The sequence below is a fragment of the Aquarana catesbeiana genome, linkage group LG01 (genome assembly GCF_042186555.1).
Source record: "Aquarana catesbeiana isolate 2022-GZ linkage group LG01, ASM4218655v1, whole genome shotgun sequence".
Lineage (NCBI taxonomy): Eukaryota > Metazoa > Chordata > Amphibia > Anura > Ranidae > Aquarana > Aquarana catesbeiana.
In genome coordinates this window covers 70,094,710-70,119,927 of record NC_133324.1, presented here as the reverse complement: position 1 = coordinate 70,119,927, position 25,218 = coordinate 70,094,710, and the positions used below count along the sequence as shown (strand labels likewise).

Sequence of the window (25,218 nt, the reverse complement as noted above, 5' to 3'; positions counted from 1 at the left end):
ATCGCTTTCTGTATTTTTCATAGAGAAATAAGGTGGTGAAGCGCCCTGATTGGATCCTGATTGGGTGTAGAGTCTTCGTACAGAAAGCAGTCTAGTGCAGTATGACCATAGCTAGGCCCTTGGAGTAAGGCCCCATTCACACCTGAGCATTTTGTTGTTGTGAGATTCCTGAAGCACGACAACGCCCAAGATGAAGAGTCCTATCTTTCTTAATAAGCTTGTGTTGCTAGTTGCCCATCTTGTGAAGCTCGAAAAAGTACATAAGCTTCTTTGGGGCAGAATCATGCATTTATCAGCAGGGGAAAGGGCTGAAAACCACATGTGTACACATGTTTTAGGCTCTCCTATTTAAATGTATATGGGCAAATGGGTAGCACAATGGCTAAGTTTTTAGCACTTTCACCTAGTAGCACTGGGGTCGTTGGTTTGAATTCCAACCATGGCACTGATGTGTGGAGTTGGCATGTTCTTCCTGTGCCTGCGTGGGTTTCCTCCGGGTACTCCGGTTTCCTCCCACACTCCAAAGACATGCCGGTAGATAAATTGGCTCCTGTCCAAATTGGCCTGAGTATGTGTATGTATGAGTGTGAGTTAGGGACCTTTGATTGTAAGTCCCTTGAGGGTTAGAGACTGTTGTAAATGTGCAATATAAATGTAAAGCGCTGCATAAATTTGACGGGGCTATATAAGTACCATAATAAATAAATGTGTGAAAAACACAAAACACTTCTTGATTGCCTCGCTACATTCTTGTTCTTGATTCTTCTTCTTGCTTTTGTTCTACATTCTTGTTGTTATTCTTGAATGGGGTTAATGTCTTAGAATGTCTTAGAGTGAGTGCCAAACTAATCTCGCAGTTCATAAAAAGTTAATTGGTCACAAAGTTCATTTTAAAAGGCTAACACGTTTCAGGGGTTTTAGGGTTTCTCTTCATCGGGGCTACAATGAAACATGTAGGCTTTCTTTTATTATTATGGGGTTTTTTTTGTTTGTTTTTTGGAAATCTCATTTGTGTCTCCACAGGGCAAGTTGTACCATTAACCTTGCAAATTATCAGGCTTGTCATCGCTCCAAAGTTCTGGAAAACAATAGCTGCTGCGTCTTCGTAGACAAATACTAAAACTCATGTTCAATTCAGCACTACCTGTGCGGTACAGTGTGTTTTATTTATGTGTTGAGCTGTTCAGGCCAATAGAGTCTTTCTGTTAGGAAGTCATGGGGTACTTGTGGTGAGTTAGAAATGCACCTTAAGATGGCAGTTCAATAGCTGTGTTTATGGGGCCTGGTTTGTTGAACTGTCCCAAGGACAGCTTTGCCCAAGAGAAGCTCTGCTGCTAATCGTCACTTTCGCTGTGTTTTGTTGCAATGTTGGGTACTTTATTTCATATTTTTTTGGGGAATCAAATGCATTCAAAATCCATTGTTCACAATTTGCAATAGATCCTGTTCATACAACAACAACTGACCCGCGTTAGAATGAGGTCTTCCAAAAATGCAAAGTCCTGTCTGTTTTTAGAACCTTACTGTCCTGCCATTGGCACAGGCATGATCACCCACTTATGAATCTCCAGTTTTAGCTTTATATATTCAGGAGCTTTGTATTGATACATTGGTATAGCCCCGACGAGGGAATTTTTTTGACTCCCGAAACACATTGGCTGCCTTTTGCTGAATTTTGTCATTTGTGTACAGTGAATAAAATACTTTGGACTTGTTGCTTTGGGACAGTTGCTTGGAGCTCATTTTGGCACAGCTATACATGGATTTCTCAATTTTGGTGACCCCTATATCTAGGGGGAGCCCTCTGCTTTGTGGAAAGCTGCTGAATCCAAGCCATTAGACTCAAATAAAGCATTGTTTCTACTGGTTGAGTGTCCAGCGCATCACTTCCACCTTTCCATGGGTACTCTAAGAACCTAGTCATTTTAAATTCAGACAGGTTTCGGTAGATAAGTTCTAACCAGGCAGTGCTTTGCCACAGATGAAATCTGGAAATCCAGAGAACCAAGGGGTGTGGTCAAAGTGCACAGGGTATTTAGTATGTGAAATAATCAGTGATTTCAAATGTGTATCCATTGCAAGATGGTGCTACTGCCTACTTTTTATAATGGTACAGAAACAAGTCAGCATTCATTTAAATTCTTGCAGGCTGATGTATATGACATTTGTATTATTGATGTATTCACCCTCTTTGTTTGTTTTTTGTGTACATTTTCGATTCAATCTTTTTTTGTATTTTTACAGGTTTATGCCCCTTCAGCAAGCACTGCCGACTACAATAGGGATTCACCAGGTTACCCATCCTCGAAACCAGCCTCCAGCACTTTCCCTAGCTCCTTCTTCATGCAAGGTATGGCTTTTTATTTGTGTTTACCTTTTAGTGAAAAGAAAAATGTATGTGCTATCCATTACAAACCATGAGAATCTTTTTTTTTTTTTTTTTTTTTACAAATTAGTTCCCTGAGCCTTCATTTATGCTTACAGAAATTGCATTAAAGGGTTACTAAAGGCTTTTCTTTTCTTCAAAATAACAAACATACTTACCTGCTCTGTGTAATAGATTTGCACAGAGCAGCCCCGATCCTCCTCTTCTATGGTTCCCCGTGGGTGCTCTGGGCTTCTCCCCCAGCCCAGTGCCCCTATAGTAAGCCACTTGCTCTGGGGGAACTCATGCATGCTTGAATGGCTCCCATTGCTGTGTCTCAGCCAGTGAGGAGACAGAGACCCGGGAGAGCAGCTGCTCTCGTGCATATCACTGGACCAGGCTCGGGTAAGTATTGGGGGGCTGCAGGGGAATCTGCATAATAAAAGTTTTTTACCTTCATGCATAGACTGCATGAAGGTAAAAAACCTTCATCCTAACCACTAAAGCCTAACCACTAAATACAGCTAAATACAAAGTTGATATACATACCTGCAGACCATTTCAGCCAAAAGATTTGTAATTCTGTTCAGTCAGCTTTATGGTCAAGGCAACCCTGCCAGACAGCAGTATGCGACCATGGCTTCTTTTGCTAGTTTGCTTGTCACCTGCCAGCTCAATGGACTATTAAAGAACATCATCACTCTACTGAGTTCTTCCCTATTGAGTTCTGGTAAGCTGTGTGAGCACTTTCCTCTCTGGCCCCTGTTAGATCAGGGTTTCTCTACCAGAGTTCCAGCAATCAGCAATTTCTGCCTCTCAGATAAGTTCCCAATGACACCATTGATCTTTTTAGCTATCTGTAAGGTGGGTGATTCTTCCCAGTGAACACAAGTGTAAGGAGCATCCTTCTCTAACCATCACACTAATGTATCATGGGTTGTAGATATAATCATTTTAGCAGTGGTTCCCTGCGATCAGAAATTTATTTTGAGGGTTCCTCTGTGTTGAAGAGGTTGAGAAAAGCTGTGTTATGTGGGGGTACACACTATAAGAAAATTGATTGATCATCCAATTTTCCTCGATGTTTCACAGCAAATCAGAACCGATGAAGGAAAATTCATATGAAAATTCTCGTATGACAAAGGCTTTTTTTGTTGTTTATTAATTCTGATGATGAGCAGTCTTTAGTTTCTGATTTTTCTCATACGAAAATGGTATGAAAATGGTACACATTGAATGAAAATGGTTCGTTCTGTTCCCATACGAGAAACATTTTGGAGCTTGTCCCTTTGGAAATTTTTGTTCAGAAAGTCGGAATCGGCTGTAGAAAGTTGTGTACACACTATACGAAAATCGTACGAAGGTTCCTCGGGCGAAAATGTTCACCCGATTTTCTTATAGTATGTGCTAGCCTTTAGATCAACAGACTTGTAAAAGGCAATTTATGCAATATAATCAATATGCTCAATGATCAATATTTAAAGGCATTTTATCGTCTTTGATTCCTTTAAGTTTTTAGATATACGGTACCTCTCATTGTGATCAGATTCGACTAGGCTTGTTAAAGTGTATTAAGGCGTTTGTAATTTCTTTTTCACATTTTCAATAGTCGATGGTGGCGGCCATATTTGCCCATTAGATGCGTCGGCTCTGCTTTCTAAATAGTGCTGAACAGTGATTGGGCTTTACTGTTTCTCTCACTCACAGTCTGCTGAGGCTGATTGAAAATGACATACTTTCTACATGATTTATCCTGTAATCTGAGCTGTTGATATGCCAGATGTTGCAGATGTTGCCTAATACACAGACAGCCAACTATAGGGACAGTCTACAGATGTTTATATAAAATACACTCTTATGAAATATGAAACTCAAAGTCACATCAAAATTTACTTTCAGATGAACATTACTTTAATAACTCAAATTTTTAACGTTCATGTTTTAAGGGTTGCTACACTAGTAATGATTTTATTTCTGCCAACCCCCGCTTCATTACTTGCCGTTCGTTGAATGTTATTATGTAATATATGCAGTAGTTGCTGATCCAGGTATAGGCTGCTAAAGTTTTATCCAAAACTTGACTTCGCTCTAGAGGTCAAGTTGGCTCTACCTTTTTTCATTACTCCCCAAAGGCCCATTAATATGATAGGCAACCTTATATACCAAAAATTAACATAAACCTTGCCAGCACACCAAGGATCTTCAAGTAGCGTTGAAACTTTTTTGTTCAACATGATCACATTACAGTGGAGGAGTGCAACATTTAGGGGATACGCTAGACCCCTTCATCAGGCATTTGATGAAGTTTTATGCAAATCTTGACTTCCCTGTAGAAATGTTTTTCAAGTAACATCCAAAACATTTTATTCAAAGTGATGACATCCCAGCGGAAGAGGGCAACTTTTTGAGTCCAGGCAGGACCCCTTTATCAGGCATTTGATGAAGCTTTATGGTAATCTTGACTTCCCTCTAGAATTCAAGTTCAAATTCTTTTTCCAATGTTCTCCAATGGCCCACTAATGTGATAGGTGACCTTGTTTTGAAAAAATAACATAAAAATTGCCAGCAAACCAAGGATCCTTAAGTAACATTCACATTTTTATTTGAAGTGATCACATAACAGTGGAAGAGTGCAGCACTTTGGGGTCACACAGGACCCCTTTGCCATGCATGTGATGAAGTTTTATACAAATCTTGACTTACCTCTAGAAGTGAAGTCAGCTGTGCCTTTTGCCAGTAATTTAAAATGGCCCATTAAAATGATACGCAGCCTTATTTACCAAAAGGGAGACAGGGATGAGACAAAGCTTGATATTTAGGCTGGGTTCACATATGTGCGGCATGGGTTTGTGCCTGGGGTGCATGTCTGTTCACTTGTTCAGGTATGATTCAGGTCCGAATTTTTGCCTGAATTCGCAGCTGAACTGGACCTTCTGCAATCCGGACCGCAGCCGCCCCGGACCTGTGTGAACCGGCTTCATTGAGAGCTGGTTACACTCGCCTGTCATGCAAATTGGATGTTGGGAAACCTGTATCCAATTTGCATATATGTGAACCCAATCTGAGAGGGATAGTCTAGATTTGCATAAAAATTCAGGTGTCTCTTTCTCAGGATCTGTTGATTGTTTTGACATCCAGTCTTCTCTCAAGGTAACCTCTTTACGTGTGCATCAATATTTTACAGTATCTGTCTGATTTGCTCAGATTTGAGACAGTGTTATTTCCGTAAAAAATTAAAATATATTTAAATCATAAATATACCAGCAAGAATAGAAGGAGTAAATTGACATCTGTACAAATGTTAAGATTTTTATTAGTTATTAGTTTCCTCTTTTGATGATCGACCACCAATTCAAATTTCGTCAGGATTAGACAAAGAAAGGGTCCTATGTCAACATCTCCAACCAATTGCTCTTGGGATGGAAAGTTTAACAGATCAGGTTGTAGCCTTGTAGTCAGTGACTATTCTTTCTTGTCATAAGACTGTCTTCAAACAGACAAGCCAACTATGCATGTTTATGTGGGCATCTATAAAAATAAATCTGTTTTTTGGTTGGGTTGTGAATATACACCCAACCCTTGCTTAAAGTCTGTGGCCACCAATATCTGTGATGGTTTCTTGATTGTTGCAGTAAAAAGCATCCAGGCACGTCTAAAACAAAAAGTTGTCCTACTTGGACAGTAAGCAACTCAGCCGACTGCCCCTTGTGAAGTTGTAATTGAGTGAATAAAGTTTGTAAATTACATAATTTGCTTCACAAGTACAACTTGGCACAAGGTTTATAGTTCTCTCTGAAGAGGGAACTTTGAAATCTCTTTAATTGTAGCAAATCCAGGACTGAAACAGTCTTTTCTAAATTTGGCACCATAACTATGGATTTTAGAATGGGCCGCGCTTGCCAACTTTTTTAATTGGTAAAGAAAAATTAAACAGGAAAGCTAGAGCCATATTTACAAAGGAGGACAGTAAATTCAGTTGATAAGCTGTTTAGCAGGAGGACTTAGAGCTGGAGGGCTAGAGCTGGACAAGCCTTTCTACAGCGGGGAAGTTCAAACTGGGGGTGAGTGGGCTTGACAAAGAAATTAAATTGGCGGAAACATCTAAAGCTGAAATCCTCTTTACCTCAATACAGATGAATGTTACTTGTGAGGGACTTTAGACAATAAGACAAGTCGTTTTTGGGCTTTTTTCCCAATCGGTAGAAGATATACAATTTCATATTAGAAAACCATCCTATGCCTGCTTATCTGATTAAAAGTGCACCTGGGGTTTTGGTGAGAAACCAAAATCAAAACCAAAACAAAAATTTCACTAAAACAGGCAGGCAAAAAGAGTTTTATTTTTTAAGCCCTAACTTTTGTAAAATAAAGAAGGGGTATCAAACTGGTGGCCCTCCAGCTGTTGTGAAACTACAAGTCCCATCATGCCTCTGCCTGTGGGAGTCATACTTGTAACTGTCAGCCTAGCAAAGCTTCATGGGACTTGTAGTTTCACAACAGCTGGAGGGCCACCTGTTTGAGACCCCTGCAGTAAAGCCTTGACGATTGTGTACATTTTCCGATAGCTTTTTAATATTGGTTTGTATTTGATTTTTTTTATTATTATTACTAAGAATTATTTAAAGTGAAGTGACTTATGTACGTTAACATTTGTTTAAATGATATGATTATCAAACAGGAAAATGTTGGCAGCTTTGTAAAAATAAAAATAAAATGCAAACAGTAAATTAAAGGGTAACTCCACTTTCATAGAGAAAAAAATAGCAAAAATAAAAGTACTTAAGCTACTTTGCAGGCAGAATTTAGCATTTTTGGCACCATAGACTTCAATGGAAATGTTTGAAAACATGAGCTGTTTTTGAGCGTTTTTTTGCGCGCCTCTCCGACTCTTCGCCGCTTTTTCAGCAGCACCCCACATCTTTTAGTTGAAAAACGGCCTGAGAAAAGCTGCAAAAAAGTGCAATGCTCCAAAAAATGCTCAAAAGTGCTTGAAAATGTGACGCTTAGGTGTGAATGTAGCCTAAAGAACTGCTGTAGTAACGGCAACTGGATGCTCACAGGACCGGAGCAAGATATAAATATGACACCTAACTAAATCCTAAACCTAAAATTTTAAAAGCTAAAATTAAACCTAAACTAAAACCTTTATCACAGGGAGAACCAATTGTGACTCTCCCTGTAACCCTATCACTATCCATCCTGTAACACTAATGCCCCATACACACGGTTGGACTTTGTTCGGACATTCCGACAACAAAATCCTAGGATTTTTTCCGACGGATGTTGGCTCAAACTTGTCTTGCATACACACGGTCACACAAAGTTGTCGGAAAATCCGATCGTTCTAAACGCGGTGACGTATAACACGTACGTCGGGACTATAAACGGGGCAGTGGCCAATAGCTTTCATCTCTTTATTTATTCTGAGCATGCGTGGCACTTTGTCCGTCGGATTTGTGTACACACGATCAGAATTTTCGACAACGGATTTTGTTGTCGGAAAATTTTATATCCTGCAATCGAACTTTGTGTGTCGGAAAATCCGATGGAAAATGTCCGATGGAGCCCACACACGGTCGGAATTTCCGACAACACGCTCCGATCGGACATTTTCCATTGGAAAATCCGACCATGTGTACGGGGCATTACACAGGCCCTCTTTTTAACTCTAACACTGACACCCCCCTCCAGTAGTCCTAACACTAATCCTCCCTGTAACCCTAACACTGATCACACTATCCTTCCCTGTCACCCTAATACTTTCCATTTCTGTCACCCTAAGGGCTAGTTTACAAGGCTTTGGACACACTTTGTTAAAGCTCTCTGAACGCTAGATAAAGCCCCTGTCACTAAATAAAATGGTTAGCTTACAGTCCTGTCTATACCTTGCTTTTGCTTGGTGCTTCGGTGAAGCTTCGATGAGGCTTCAGTGAGGCTGCGATGAGCCTTTGGTGGGGCTTCGGTGAGGCTTTATGGCTTCAGTGGGGCTTCAAGCGAGCTTTGCCATAGACTTCTATGGAAGCTTTGAAGGCGCTTTGAAGCACCACTAAAGCTACATGGGGTATAATTTTTGAAGTGAAGCCGGAACAAAGCAAAGCAAGGTGTAAACAGGACTGTAATCTAACCATTTTATTTAGTGGCAGGAGCTTTGACTAGTGTTCAGAGAGCTTTAACAAAGCCTTGCTTTAAAGCAAGTGTAAACTAGCCGTGAATGTGTTTTGAAGCCGAAGCAAGTGTAAATGAGCTCTAACACTTAACCTCACTGTTACCCTAACATTTACCCACACAGTAGCTCTCTCTAATATAGAATGAACCTGTTGTTTGGACACTTATGCCGCGTACACACAAGCGGACTTTACGGCAGACTTTGTCCTGCGGACTTTTCGACGGACTTTACGACGGACTTTCCGAATGAACGGACTTGCCTACACACGATCAACCAAAGCCCGACGGATTCGTACGTGTTGACATACGACTGGACTAAAACAAGGAAGTTCATAGCCAGTAGCCAATAGCTGCAATAGCGTCGGTTTTTGTCTATTGGACTAGCATACAGACGAGCTGACTTTTCGACCGGACTCGAGTCTGTCGGACAGATTTGAAACATGTTTCATTTCTAGGTCTGTCAAACTTTTGAGAAAAAAAAAGTCAGCTGGAGCCCACACATGATCGAATTGTCCGACGGACTCAGGTTCGCCGGACCAAGTATGCCGTAAAGTCCGGTCGTGTGTACGCAGCATTACTGCTCCTGCACTGGGATCCTCTGCACACAAAGGTACCAGAGTCAGGATTTCAGAGCCAGAATCTACTGTAATGCCTCTTCACTCCTGTCTCAGAATAATTCTGTTTGTTACAGTTTACATGCACTTCAAAGAGAACCTGTCAGTATGATTTCTCCATGTTGTTTACTCAGTTAAGGGGAAAAACTAAGTATGCTCTTCTCAGGAATCCAAGGAATTGTTGGAATGCTGCAATTCTATGGAGGAGATTTACTACAACTGGAGCACACGGAATATGGTCCAGCTGTGCATAGCAACCAATCAGCTTCTAACTTCAGCTTGTTCAGTTAAGCTTTGATAATAAAACCTAGAAGCTGATTGGTTACTATGCAGAGCTGCACCAGATTCTGTGTGCACCAGTTTTAACAAATCTCCTCCTATGCTTCCTACTATAAATGCTAAGGAATACAGTATATCTTGTAAAATATTTTACAGTTTTTATTTTCTGTTTCCTTCCAGATGGTCACCACAGCAGTGATCCTTGGAGTTCGAGTGGTATGAACCAAGCTAGTTATGGGGGAATGCTGGGCAACTCTTCTCATATTCCACAGTCAAGCAGCTACTGCAACATACATCCACATGACCGTTTGGTAAGTGCAGCTTACTATGTCATCAAAAACAAAACTGACATCATATCAAATTTGACTCTAAAGGGAACCAGTAGGGAATGGACAAAAACCTGAATCTCTACTTTTAAGTTTTTGTAGTACCGCTTTCTTATTCCTCATGTATAACCATGTATGCTAATATTTCGTTGGATTCTCTACCTGTCAGAAATGGCAGACTCACATGGAGTCTAACCTGTCTAAGCTTACATAATTCTATTTAATGGACTGATATATCAATTATTAACCCCAATTAAGGCAAATCAAGCCTACTGAACTTTTACCATAAAATGATTAAAAACCAATTAAAGTTTAATATAAAACACAACAAGGGATATTTACTAAAACTGGAGCAAGCAGAATCTAGTGTAGTCAGGCATGGTAGCCAATCAGCTTCTAACTTCAGTTTGTTTAATTAAAGGCTAAGTTCACCTTTTTTTTCCTAAATTCCAGCTCCCTTATGTACCAATATAGCATTAATGTATTTTTGCAAAAATAAAACAGCTTTCTATTTATTCTACACACGCTTACCTCAGTCTCTTCATGGCTGCTAAAAAACACTTATCCATTACTTCTGCCTTACTTCCTGGACAGACTTTAGGTCATGACACAGGAAGGAGTTGACCAGCTGAGGGTGGATGATGCAGGGTGTGTGCTAATGAGATCAGCTGGTCAACTCCTTCCTGTGTCATGACCTAAAGTCTGTCCAGGAAGTAAGGCAGAAGTAATGGAGAAGTGTTTTTTAGCAGCCATGAAGAGAGTGAGGTAAGCGTGTGTAGAATAAATAGAAAGCTGAAGAGACTGAGGTAAGTGTGTGTAGAATAAATGGAAAGCTGTATTATTTTTGCAAAATAAGTACATTAATGCTATATTGGTACATAGGGGAGCATTGGTTACTATGCACATGTGCTCTACAGTCTGTGTGCTCCAGTTTTAGTAAATATTCCCCAATGCCTCTAACCAACATTGTGCTGTGCAGGGATAAAAACCATGATCCATCTCAAAAGGACCTCGGTCTGTAGTCCTGAAATTAAAGCCAAAATCCAACAATTATGCAAAGATCCCCAATACCCAGTAAATCCATAGTTAATCACAATGTATAACAGTGAGTTCAGCTGTCATTATAAATATTAGATTTGATCATAAATACATAAAAAATCTACTGTTAAATAAATTCCCCAGTCCACAATTCCAAATCAGTAACATATTCAAGTTCCTCAAAAATTCATCAAACACCTACTCAGTCTTCAGACAAATCAAAAAAAAAATTAAACCCTGACTGCTTGTCAAGTTTAGGTGAAAAATAAATTATATAGGCAAGTTATCTGTATAATTTGTAATAATAAAACCAATCAATAGTGTTTAAAGAGTCAAGATTATGATGGAAACAGTAGGCAGTGGGGGAGATTTACTAAAATGGGAGCACACAGAATCTGGTGCAGCTGTGCATAGTAACCAATCAGCTGCTAACTTCAGCTTGTCCAAAGAAACGTTGACAATAAAGCCTAGCAGCTGATTGGTTACTATGCACAGCTGCACCAGATTATGTGTGCACCAGTTTTAGTAAGTCTTCCCCAGTGATACTTGTTTCTCTAGTGAAAAAGAAAGGAGCCAGCAACAATCAAGAAATGATTACCAGGGCACCCTCTATAAGGAGGCAGTGCCTAGGGCAGCTGAGTTAGTTGGGGCCACACTGACATTTAAAAATGTAATCATGATCCTTTATTTTTTTAATTTGTTTCCATTTTCTGTTCAACTGTGAGCATTTGTGGCTTAATTCATCAAGAGAACTGTAGAAAGAAGGGATCCAAAGGATGTTGAGAGGCGTGAGAAGGCTCCTTACTGTTCAGGAAATATAAAACTTTTACTGGCGAATTATACAATTGAGAAGTAGATCTGTTTATTAAGAACTTATGGTTCCTCCAATAGTACATTATAGCAGCAGTGTTTCCTAAAATACTCATATGAAACGGGTGGTGTGGGTTGTTTGAAAGGTAGCCATCATTTAGCTGAGTCTAGGGCAGTATCATGTCTCAATGCAGCCCTGGGTATTCCATTGGATGAGAACATAAAATTAGACAAAGATGCGTGAGTGACTCTTACTGGGTTCTCCATTAATCCAGCACTAATAGGGGAGTCATGGTGATATCCTGAAACTTTCAGACAGTCCACTGGACAGGGACCTGGAACACATAGCAGCTATGGACAGGGAGAACCCCAGGGTAGGTTTCTAAATGATGGCACTGTCCTGCGGGACCTGGAACACATAGCAGCTATGGACAAGAAGAACCCCAGGGCAGGTTTCTAAATGATGGTACTGGCTTGCAGGACCGGGGACACATGGCAACTATGGACAGGGAGCACCCCAGGGTAGGTTTGTAAATGATGGCACTGTCCTGTAGGACCTGGGACACATAGCAACTATGGACAGGGAGAACACCAGGTTAGGTTTCTAAATTATGGCAATGTCTTGCAGGACCGGGGACACATGGCAACTATGGACAGGGAGCACCCCAGGGTAAGTTTCTAAATTATGGCACTGTTCTGCCAGACCTGGAACACATAGCAACTATGGACAGGGAGTACCCCAGGGTAAGTTTCTAAATTATGGAACTGTTTTGCAGGACCTGGAACACATAGCAACTATGGACAGGGAGCACCCCAGGGTAAGTTTTTAAATTATAGCACTGTTCAACCAGACTTGGAACATATAGCAACTATGGACAAGGAGTACCCCAGGGTAGGTTTCTAATCTATGGCACAGTCCTGCTGGACCTGGGACACATAGCAACTAGGAACAGGGAGCACCCCAGGGTAGGTTTCTAAATGAAGGCACTGTCCTGTGGGACCTGGGACACATGGCAACTATGGACAGGGAGCACCCCATGGTAGGTTTGTAAATGATGGCACTGTCCTGTGGGGCCTGGGACACATGGCAACTATGGACAAGGAGCACCCCAGAGTATGTTTCTAAATTATGGCACTGTCCTGAGGGTCCTGGGACACACGGCAACTATGTATTAATAGGGATGAGCCCGATGTTTGAGTCGACCGTAAGTTCGACTCTAACATCGGGTGTTCACCGAATACCAAACATTATGGGACGTTTGCGCGAAATGCGAGCGCCCGCGGAATGCGCCATAATGAATGGCGAGACCGTCAATGCCATGCAAGATCGCAGTGCATCGACGGCTGCTGATTGGCCAAAGCATGCACCTGACCTGGCTTTCATTCACCCAGGGTAGAATTATTATACTGCATGTTTCAATACGGGGAGACTCTATGTGAACAAGATCAGCTGTACCAAAGGTATGCACATTCTTTAGTGTTTTTGTATTTCGGGTTTTATGGTCAGTTCACACGGGGGAAAAAAAGAAATACAATTTTCACAAGGTGGTCATTATTCACAGACATGCACGCTTTAATTTATTGGGTAGTTTTAGTGGTTTGACAGAGTTACAGACAAACCGTAGTGGATTGCTTACATCTTCAAACGGGAATAATATTGGATGACACAATAAGGGAAGCTGACAAATTACAAAGAAGTTTTAAAAAAACTAATTGGGGAAAAGTCAAAACATAAAGGATGTTAGTGTTTAAAATGCACTCTGCCATTGTGAGATGGGTAATTGTATTATGCGTGGCTGAATATTGTCCTTGTTTATCATTTTTACAGAGCTATCCATCACACTCTTCAACGGACATCAATTCTAGTCTTCCTCCAATGTCCACATTTCACCGTAGCAGCACAAATCATTATAACGCCTCTTCCTGTACACCGCCTGCCAATGGAACAGATAGTATTATGTGTAAGTTTTTTTCTTTGTATTGCCATTTTTATTTACTTATTTTTTTAACATAGAGTTGTCCGTTGTACACACACAAAAAAAAAAAAATCAACTTTTAATTATACAGAATTAAGGTAGAATGTTTACATTAAAGCATAAGGATAGTTATAGATGAATAGACATTTCTTCAAGGGAGACAATTGCCCATTTCTCATGCAACTTGCCCAAATCGACTGACACAGTGAATGTACGACTGTCAACTGCCTTCCGTGTTCTCGCTTCTACAGTAACTGCGTATTTACATTTTTGAATGTCATGAGATTTCATGGCTAGTTGACTGGCTGTTATGGTTATCTACTGTGTTAGTCGCTGGCCCAGAACAAATACACAGCAAGTGAATTCATAACTTCTGATCTGCTAAAGTTTTTGGGGTCCATAACTCAGAATGTACTGAAGCCACAGGATTACAATAATAGACAGGAGGGGGTTGATTTGCTAAAACTGGAGAGTGCAAGATCAGGTGCAGCTGTGCATGGTAGCCAATCAGCTTCTAACTTCAGCTTGTTAAATTAAAGTGCTACTAACCCCAGGACCCAGCATTCACTATATCTGGTCTCCCACAGTTCACAAAACATGGAAATACAATTATTTTAGTAAATATAAACTGTTAAATACCTTTTATCATCAGTATATAGCAGTCTTGTGACTTCTATCAGTGTCTGGTTAAAGCTTGTAGGAAGAGTTTTCATTCTACTCTGACTGTCCTATGAGGCTGCAGGACCCCTGACCCTCTTGTCTGGACAGTGCTGATTAGCCCTGTGCTGATCACATGCACCCTCCCAAGAAAAAAAAAAATACTCTCTAGCAATACACACCAAACTGAGCATGTGCAGAGTGACTCCAAAGGCCCTTTATACAGTAATCTGGAGATGGTTAAGGGACAGAGGAAGAAGGGGAGGGTCAGAGAAGACAGGATCAAACAGCCTTTTACACAATGCAGAGGATTAACCCCTTAGGTTCCACGAGTATAACAAGCATGCTTTTCTGCATATACAGACTGATTTTCTTTTCCAATGTTTTTATTGAAATCAAATTTTAACAGATAACAAGGTTCACATTGATACAGGTTTTGTGTCAACAGTAATATTACAATAGTGAATCTCAAATTAGTGTGAATGGCTCATTATATAACTGTGCTAAGGCACCTAAGACGCCTAACACACATAGAAGATATTACAGTGAAATTCCCTGAAGAGGGACTGTCATGTAATGTAGTTCAATTTTCCAACTTGGGGTTATAACAGAAAACTTAGGTATTAAGTATACTCTAGGATTAATATACTGTAGAGCCCGATGTCATGCGTATGGTAACCCCACTGTGGGGACAAAGTAATAGTTTGTATGTAGAAAGAAAAGAAAAGGGAAAGGGGGAAAGAAAGAAGAGGAAGAAAAGAAAAGGAGAAGTAGAGTGTGCAAACGATCTCCACGCTCCAGGCCGCTGACCCCCGCCCCTTACGGCGACTGGAGATACCTAATCCAAGGGTTCCAAACCCTTTCAAATCTATCTTGTTGGTCGCGAAGAATACTAGTTAATTTTTCATTTATCATGATCCACGAAATTTTGTTTTTAACTATATACAAACTGATTTTACTGTTGTGGGTTTAGTAACACTTTAGGCTTTATGCTCTCCAGTTTTAGAAAATCAACCCCACAGTGTTTTCAGGCGGAGGAGTTCTGTAATGACAGCTTTGGTTTCTTTCATGATAACTTTACTTCAGGCCTGGTTCACACCTATGCAGGTTGTGCTTGATTAATTTTCCAGGTGTGTTTTGCATTTTTTACACACGTTTTGACACCTTTTTTATGTGATTTTGATCCATTTTGATTTTTGGGAGGTATCTGTTGTCATGCAGGAGAAACCATTACAGTTTATGGAACCAAAAACACAACCTGCTGTAGGAAAAAAGTCCCTGACCCTTTCCAAAAAATGCACAGGTGGAAAGCGCACAGGTGTGAATGTGACCCATTGGAAATCATGTTAAATGGAGTTTAGTGTGTTTCTGCAAAACTGAAAACGCACTGAAAAATGCATAGGGGTGAACCAGACCTTAAGGAAGTCAGTAAAAATGAAAACACCTGTTCAGCTTCACTGCCTTAGAACTGTTGTGCAGCATAGAAGCCAGAAGATGACTGCCTCCCACAAAGTTTTCTTATGAAAATAATTTATTTTGCTTTGTGACCAGTTCTCTTTCATTGGCTTGTTACCAAGTTGGCCTGTGGATGGAATGTCAGAGAGAGTGAGCTGCTCCTCTGTGTCAAATGGCTCAGTGTTCTCTGCAGTGTGCTGGGGTGGTATCATTTACAATTAATACAAACTAGCTGCACCATGTTCAACATTTCCAGCATCATTTAAGAGCATTTTTTAACAACCTCAGGCATGTCGGAATTTTTGTGAAAATGCCATATGAACCCCACCCACCCCATAGCAAAGTTGCAGGTCAAGGTACACTGACCTTAACTTCACTTTATTAAAGAACCAAACTTTTTTACGTTTGTTAGCATCAGGGTTTACAAAGTCTGTCCACTCAGAACAATATTGCTGGAGATTTAAAGGGTAAAAAAGGGGGAGGGGTATGCCTGTATATCAAGAACGATGTACAAGTGAATGTGAGGGACGACATCACTAATGGAGCAAGGGAGGAGGTTGAATCATTATGGGTAGAACTTCAAAGGGAGGAAACCAAGGGGAAAGTAATACTGGGAGTCTGCTATAGGCCCCCTAACCAGAGGGAGGAGGGGGGAGGAGGACCTCCTATCACAGTTTGGAATGGCGGCAAGGATGGGAAATGTAATTTTAATGGGGGATTTTAATTATCCAGACATAGACTGGGTGGAAGGAACCGCGCATTCGGCTAAGGCTCGCCATTTCCTAAATGTCTTGCAGAACAATTTCATGGGTCAGATGGTAAATGCACAAACAAGAAACAAAGCATTACTAGACCTTCTGATTACTAACAATACAGACCTGATTGCGGATGTGGAAATAGGGGGCAACTTAGGAAACAGTGATCACAGGTCAATTTGTTTCAGCATAGATCACACAAATAGCAAACACAAGGGTAATACAAAGACACTAAAAGTTAAAAGAGCCAACTTCCCTAAACTGCGCTCCTTGCTGGAAGATATTAATTGGGATAAAATCCTAGGAACAAAGAACACGGAGAAAAAATGGGAGTGCTTTAAGAGCATAATGAATAAAGGTATTGGCCAGTGCATCCCAATATGAAATACATTTATAAGAGCTTATAAAAGTCCGGGGTAGCTTAACTCCAACGTAAAAATGCATATAAAAGCAAAGGAGAAGGCCTTTAAAAAATGCAAGGCTGAGGGGTCATCTTTAGCATTCCAACTTTACAAAGAATGTAATAAAAAGTGTAAGGGTATAATCAGGGTGGCTAAGCTAGAACAAGAAAAGGCACATAGCGAAGGAAAGTAAAAAAAACCCCAAGAAATTCTTTAAGTATATAAATAGTAAGAAAGGGAGGTTAGAACATATTGGCCCCATAAAGAAAGATGAAGGCAATCTGGTTACAAAAGATGGAGAGATGGCGAAGGTTTTGAATTTATTCTTATCCTCATTCTTCTCAAGGGAAACAGGGGGGATTCAGTAACCAAGACTGCAATGTTTATCCTCATGACACGACACAGGAAGCCTCATGGTTAACAGAGGATAGAATCAGAAATAGACTTGAGAAACTTAACATTAATAAGTCACCGGGACCAGATGGCTTACACCCGAGGGTCTTTAAAGAACTCAGTCAAGCAATTGCCAGACCATTGTTCCTAATTTTTATGAACAGTCTATTGACTGAAATGGTACTAGCTGATTGGAGAAAAGCCAATGTAGCACCAATATTTAATAAAGGGCCAAGATACATCCCTGGTAATCACAGACCATTTAGCCTAACATCAATAGTTTGCAAGCTCTTGGAGGGGATGATAAGGGACTATATAAAAGATTTTAGTAATAAAAACTGTATTATTAGCAGTAATCAGCATGGATTCATGGAGAATCATTCTTGCCAAACCAACCTATTAACCTGCTATGAGGAGGTGAGCTGCCATCTAACCTTCTATGAGGAGGTGAGCTGCCATCTAGATAAAGGAAAACCCGTAAGACGTGGTGTATCTGGATTTTGCAAAGGCATTCGATACAGTTCCCCATAAACATAAACTGGTGTAGAAAGTGGGGTCCCCCAGAGTTCTGTCCTGGAACCAATCCTATTTAACTTAATCATAAACGATCTGGAGGATGGGATAAACAGCCCAATCTCAATATTTGCGAACGATACTAAGCTAAGCAGGGCAATAACTTCTACGCAGGATGTGGAAACCTTGCAAGAAGATCTACACAAATTAATGGAGTGGGCAACTACATGGCAAATGAGGTTTAATGTTGAAACATTTTAAATAATGCATTTGGGTGCCAAGAATATGAATGCAATATACTCACTAGGGTGACAACTACTGGGGGGAACCTAGGATGGAAAAGGACCTGGGGGTCTTAGTGGATGACAGGCTCAGCAATGGCATGCAGTGCCAGGCTGATGCAAGCAAAGCCATCAAAATATTGGCATGCATTAAAAAGGAGATTCACTCCAGAGATAAAACAATAATTCTCCCACTCTACAAAACTCTGGTCTGGCCGCACCTGGAGTATGCCATCCAGCTCTGGGCGCCGGTCCTCACAAGGGATGTGCTGGAGCTGGAGAGGGTCCAGGGAAGGGCAACAAAGCTAATAAAGGGACTGGTGGATCTCAGCTATGGGGAAAGACTGCAAACATTGAACTTATTCTCGCTTGAGAGGGGATATGATTTCAATGTACAAATACCGTACTGGTGACCCCGCAATAGAGATAAAACTCTTTTGCGCAAGGGAATTTAAGAAGACACACAGCCATTCACTAAAATTAGAAGAGAAACGGTTTAACCTTAAACTGCATAGAGGGTTCTTTACTGTTAGAGCAGTAAGGATGTGTAATTCTCTTCCACAAGAAGTGGTTTCAGCGGGGAGCATTGATAATTTCAAAAACTATTAGGTTGGCACCTTAACAACAAAAACATACAGGGATATACAATGTAATATAAACATAAAGCACATACACAGGTTGGACTTGATGGACTTGTATCTTTTTTCAACCTCACCAACTATGTAACTCCATGCTAATTTTTTGTGTAAAGTCCCACTGGAGTTTAAAAAAAAATGCTCTCATTGCAATATTCATCTTCAATCACTGTTTTCCTCCATAGTATTTACTTTTTGTCCCAAGATGTTCTCAGTCTTTCAGTTTGAATGATGTCCAGCATCAGCCAACCCAGAAGATTAAGGACATATTTTGAGTGCAGGGTGACTGTATTACCTGCCTGCTCAGCTTACTGTACATTTGGAGCAGACTACATTGGAGCAGGACTTCTACTGACATGTAAAAAATTATTTGCAGGACGTAGAAGTATACCTGAATGAGGGTGAGGTCCTCCCAAGGAATGAGAAGGTGTGCCTTTGCCCCTTTCTACATAAGATTTGCTTTGTTACTGACTTTTCTGACTTCAAGTATGGTCTCATTTTGTGAAGCTAACCCGGAAGTCAAGGAAAGTCAAGCCCCAGTAAAAAAACAAATGAAACTAGTTTAACAGAAACACAGAGGAGGAATTTGTGTCAAACGAAAGTAATAGCAGGCATTTGTGTTTATTTGCTGGACTTACTTTTTTATAGTTTTTAAAACCAGTATAATTTTAGCAAAGCATAAGGACTAGCTTTGAGTACTGGATTTAACGTTTTATTTGGCATAGGTTCATTCAGCACAAGTACATTAAACAAGTATACACATACATCTGCATATGCCGCAGGAGAAAAAAAAATCTTTGTGTATTGATTGTGATTGGCCACGCCATGACCACATGTTAAAACCCGCCATACTGTATTATCAGAAGCATCTGAGTGCCAGTTGGTACACCTCTTTAACTCTGAAGCATTCCTTTTTAGGGAAAATACTAAAAAAGCTTCCGACTTGCTTGCTACCCCACGATGTCCTGGGTTTAGAACACTCCGTCTTTCTGTATTAATCACGTTCTCTGCAGCAGAAGTCGTGGCTGCAGCCTCTAAAAATATTTGTTTGACTGTCTACATTTATGGGCTTCTTGAGGGCAATAAACTATCCCAGATCATGTATTATTCTTACCCTGGTCAGCCTGCACTCCATGTTTTTCTGGCCCTCTGCCACTGGTATGAAAGCAGCCTTAGTCCACTGCAGTTGGTTTTATTTCCCATCTCTTACAGTTGCCGAACTTCAAGCAAAATGCCAGCCAGGCTTCAAAATAGTTTTGTCTGTTCTGTGTTATTCCACGGCATGGTTTATATTAATCTAAGAAATCCACAAAAATCCCTTCTGTGTCTTTGGCCTGGGCGCTGGTTCATTAGAAATGTAAACACAGGGAATGTCTGTTGGATTCGTAGAAAGTTACAAGAGGGGTGAAGATTTCACATATTCTTTTTTTATTTTAAAAGGCAAGTCCATCCATTGAGGTTTTATGAGGCCTTAGATGGTTGTGATCACCTGTCCTTCAACCAAGACCTTGGGTACTCTAGCACTCCTAAATCTTGGGTCTGGCCATCCCACCATCATCATCTCAGTCATGCTTTGCCAGTCCACAGATATTTCCCAGCAGCCAGTAGGCATCTTGGTGTATTAGGGACAATTAGGGTTTTAGATTAGGTATTTATAGAGGGGGATAATGACACTCAATGAATAAAATAAAGAATATGTTGGGCACGCTGAAGATAGATGAGACAATAAAAGTGGCAGGCTGGCCATTCATTCTTAAGATCCAATGTGACACGGACCTCTCTGCCCCAGTCTGCTTGACGAAGGTGCCCAATTTCTGGTAAATACTATCCATGCCAGCCTGTACTTCATCCCATGCCTCACACTACTAATAGACTTTTCTTGATCTGTGTTATGTTCCATTGTTGGCTACACTGCCCGGGAGGGGTTACATATTATTTTTTATGTAAAAGTAATTATGTCTCTTGGGGGCACCTATCACATTTCATAAACTAGAGCCAAAGGTTTTGTTAAGCCAGCCATAGACAGAGTGATTTTCTTTCCTACAACCACGAGTTGGGGGGGGGGGGGGTCGGTCGAAGCCATCCCTGCTGGGAGAACACAGTGACTACTTCTATCAGCTTTAATATCTGCCAGCAATAATCACGTATAAAATCTAACAGGCTGCTTGTATCCAAGTTGATCAATCAATCAACTTGGGTACAATCAGCCTGCCCATACATAGTTCGAATCCAGGAAGGTCCCTGCTGAACCGGCCGAGATTCGAAATGTCTATGGCTGGCCTTAGTCTTGGATAGAAAAGAGAGGGCTTAGAGTCTCTGTTAAGTTTTTATTGCTGTATGTGTCAGTAAGAGGAATCTTCCTAACAGTGATGCACACAGCAGTGGAAACCTTACAAGGATTCTAACCCTTTTCCAGTTTAAAAATAGAAATTGCCTATGGCCCCAGTATAGAAACTGTCTCAATTTCTGTCCCGTTGACCAGATAGGACACAGACAAAGGTTTTAAAAAAGGTGGTCTAAGACCCCATACACACTATTAGATTTTCTGCAGATTTTTATCTTCAGATTTACCAAAACCATGTAGTGCAAGGGCCTGCCTGATTGCATACAAATTGAAACTCTTAAGGTTTGACCTCATATTTAGGGTTTTGGTAAATCTGAAGACAAAAATCTGCAGAAAATCTAATAGTGTGTATGGGGTAAGTCTTCCAAGAAAAAAATATTTGGCTTGCTTCTCTAGTGTGCCAATAGACTAAATGGTGCTACTTAAAAAATGTCCATGGACTGTGTTGTAGATTGGACAGCCCTGGTTTTTACTTGTGGTTAGTCTAGAGAATCCTTTTTTTTAAACCAGCGTTCCTCCAGAGGTTGTTATGGGTTCCTTGAGCTGTGGAAAATGGAACTCCCATTTGATGGTGCCTCCATTGCTCTAGGGCCAGCGTCATGTGGCAGAGCTAGGAGCATGACTCCAATTACCTTTTTAGCTGCCTGTAAGAATGGCATTCTAAGGTTTGCATACTTCTTCAACTGTATCCACCAACATTTTTTTCAAATGACCCCCCAATGTATTAGTTTAACCAAGAGTTGCTCAAGACCTGAAAACTATTTTAGAGGTACCTCTGGGGGAAAAAAAAAAGGTTGAGAAAGGCTGTTTTAGAGTGTTTCATTATAGCTGCCAACCCATTCTCCTGCTCATTATTAGTATTTGTAATCCTTAGTCAGCATACTCCCTCCTGCCTGCACTGTCCCATTTCTCCAGCTTCTGCCCTTTATCTCTGTCCTTTCACACTAGCTGGGTGGCAGGTTCATGCTGCATTCATGTAATGAATTATTTAATCCGTTTTCTATTTTGACTTGCCTAACCTTTTGTACACATAAGTATTCGTTCCTAATGTCTGCCCCCTTTTTCATAGGCATATAGGCATTACCAACTATTGTTTATTCTGTTTTTAATCTTAAAGCTAATGATAATGAAGCTAAAAATTCAGGCAAAGCAAAAATGACAACCGATCAATTAAAAGTGTAAATCCTACGATAAACAGCTGTATTTGTGTTTAAAGTGAACCTGTCATGAAAGAATTCTGTAGGCCTCCATGCTGACCTCTCCTTTTGAGAATTTTGAATATATTGGTTGTCTATGTCATAGGTTATCATAGGTTATCTATCCTGTCAAGCTGATGCTTTGGAACCTCCTTACAGACTTCAGGTCAAACCGTAAGCATCTTGTAACATTTTAGCTTGGTTGATCTTTATGGTCAACATTCTCTGTATATCATAACATCAATGATATCATAAGACCTTAATTTCCTCGTATTCATTGCATTAAATGTTTTGCAGCAATCTAAACACAAAGCACAGCTTTCTGCATTTGAAATCAAAATCAGCACATGAATTAATTCCATCGTTTGCAGAGTGGGGCCTAAATTAACACTGCACTTATTTTGAAGTTCACGTGTTACGATTAGCATTCCCCAACCTAGGACCGTTCCTCCTGTACAGGGATCCGGAGGTGCCCGGGCATCAGATAGCATAATTGCACCGTAAATAAGTGGATAACTTGCCGCGTTCATATTTTTGCTCATAAAAATGTAACATGAATATATTTGACATCTACCTTAGCAAACAAATTAATGCTAATTAAAGATTAATGCAATATAATTAGCATTAAAATGCAATTACATTACGGGTAAGTGGACCAGGAATAGAAACCTGTAACATGCCTTCCTGCTTGTTCTAACACATCTTGCTTTTGTTTTTTGTTTTTTTCTTTCAGCGAACAGAGGAAGCGGACCATCGGGAAGCTCGCAGACTGGGGATGCACTGGGTAAAGCTTTGGCCTCTGTAAGTTTAGTATTATTGATTACCTCTTTGATTTGCTGCTAATTGGCTGGTTGAAGCTGATACATTCCAGGCATTTGTTTTTTGTCATTGTCTTGAATTTGCAGGTGCAAATTTGTATTAAATGCAGTTTGTATTGTTTGCATTATCTGTATACAATATTATAAACATAGGTAGAATCATATAGCTGCAAATTCAGCACTTATATGTTAAGGGGAATCTGAGTTTGTCTCAGTTGTTTTACAATGAATTTCCAGGCAGATAAAAAGAAAAAAACACCAATTCATGCAGTTGTGTATTCATTAAAAATATTTAAACTAATTTTGATATAGTATTTTCACATCAAACTGCAGAAGGGAGATGGGTCTACAGCAAGGGTCTCCAAACTGCAGCCCAGGGGCCACATCTAGGCCTGCAACAAACTAGGGTCAGTGACAAATCCTCAATGTGCACAGATTGAGGATTCACATCAACAGAGACTGCCTGGGTCTCTGCTCTCCACTTGCCCCCCTGCATTGTCCAATACAAGTTTTCCCCTGCTGCATTGGCATCATCTTCATGGTTGATTGCTAGGACCGCTATGAACTTCCTCCTCCCAGACTTGCTCCACCTCGCAGTTCCCACCTTGCTGCTAAAATCCCACTGTAAGCCTTACAGTGGTAAGGACGACCTTTATAGGAACCCTAGTGTAAAAAGGCACTCTGATGGAGACCCTGTGATGAGGTGGGAGGGGGTGTTCTAAATGGGGGCTTTGATGGGGATCCTTATGCAAGGAGGACTCTGATGGGGACCCCGAGGTAAGAATGGAGAGACTCTGCTGAGGATATGATGTAAATGGGGGACTTTGAGGAGAGTCCTAATGTAAGGGGTAAGGGTAGGTAAAAGGAGTGCCCAATATCCAATTAGAAGCAAAATTAAGGTGAATATGTAGCCGTTTTATTGAAAGTAGCAAAAAATTATGATTTAGTCAACACAAGAGTAAAACAGCAACTATCCTGATTTTGGTGTCACAGACACACCAGTTTGGGATATATCCCAACTCACCATTAGCATACAGCAGTAGCCCTGAAGAAGGGGGAGTCTTTGTTCCCCCAAAACGCATTGGCTTTAGCATGTTTTTTTGCTCTTTTCAATAAAATGACTACATATTCACCTTGATTTTGCTTCTCATTGGATATCAGACTCTCCTTTTACCTACCCTTACAAGCATATGCAGAAATGACCTTGAGGCCGTACCCAGAGGTAGCAGCTCACAAAAGGGCTCACTGTCACCCTTCTGTTTAAATTGGGCCGAAATCATTGGGAGTGAACTCTCCCAACCTGTACCCACCAATTACCAACTCACAGACCTCAACTGAGTGAGTAAGTCCAGTGCGATCGCCATCCTTTAAGAGCTACCTAATGTAAGGGGGGACTCTGATGAGGATCCTGATGTAAAAGGGAACTTTAATGCCGCGTACACACGATCGGACATTCCGACAACAAAATCCTGGATTTAGTTCCGACGGATGTTGGCTCAAACTTGTCTTGCATACACACGGTCACACAAATGTTGTCGGAATATCCGAACTTCAAGAACGCGGTGACGTACAACACGTACAACGAGCCGAGAAGAATGAAGTTCAATAGCCATTGCAGCTCCTCTGCTTGATTCTGAGCATGTGTGGAATTTTGTGCGTCGGAATTGTGTACACACGATCGGAATTTCTGACAACAGATTTTGTTGTCGGAAAATTTGAGAACCAGCTCTTAAATTTTTGTCGGAAATTCCGACAAAAAATGTCCAATGGAGCCTACACACGGTCGGAATTTCTGAGAACAAGCTCCCATCGAACAATTGTTGTTGGAAATCACGATTGTGTGTACATGGCATAAAGGTGATCCTGATTTAAGGAGGGACTCTAAAGAGGATCCTGATGTAAGGGGGACTCTTATGGGGACCCTGATGTAAGAGGAGCATCCGATGAGGACCCTGGTGTAAAGGGGGGGGGCTTATTTATGAAACTGTTTTTTTCAGCCAGCTAATATTTGTAAAATAGATGAATTGGCCCTTCTACTAAAAAGTTTGGAGACACCTGGTCTACAGATTTGGGGTGATATGAATCCTTGTCATATTTTGGAATCCATATGATAAGAACTTCCTACACAGAACACAACAGAAGAGGGCCCTCAAAAATTGCATTGTAGAGTTCTAGGAATTTTGGAGCTAAGGAATCT

The 25,218-nt window shown here is 40.7% G+C and overlaps 1 protein-coding gene across 22 annotated transcripts in view; it reads left to right on the top strand.

Annotated features, from left to right (window-relative positions):
* TCF4 (transcription factor 4) overlaps positions 1-25,218 on the top strand; it is a 595,219-nt gene that overhangs the window by 509,006 nt on the left and 60,995 nt on the right. For 12 of the 22 annotated variants that reach the window (XM_073620104.1, XM_073620138.1, XM_073620156.1 and 9 more), the window contains 4 exons: positions 2,245-2,350; positions 9,604-9,734; positions 13,426-13,558; positions 22,937-23,004. In XM_073620104.1, the coding sequence (XP_073476205.1) occupies positions 2,245-2,350; positions 9,604-9,734; positions 13,426-13,558; positions 22,937-23,004 (438 nt within the window). Of the gene's footprint in view, positions 1-2,244; positions 2,351-9,603; positions 9,735-12,077; positions 12,120-12,225; positions 12,268-12,373; positions 12,416-13,425; positions 13,559-22,936; positions 23,005-25,218 lie in introns of all 22 variants that reach the window. The other 10 variants (XM_073620084.1, XM_073620022.1, XM_073620005.1 and 7 more) reach the window with 2 other exon arrangements.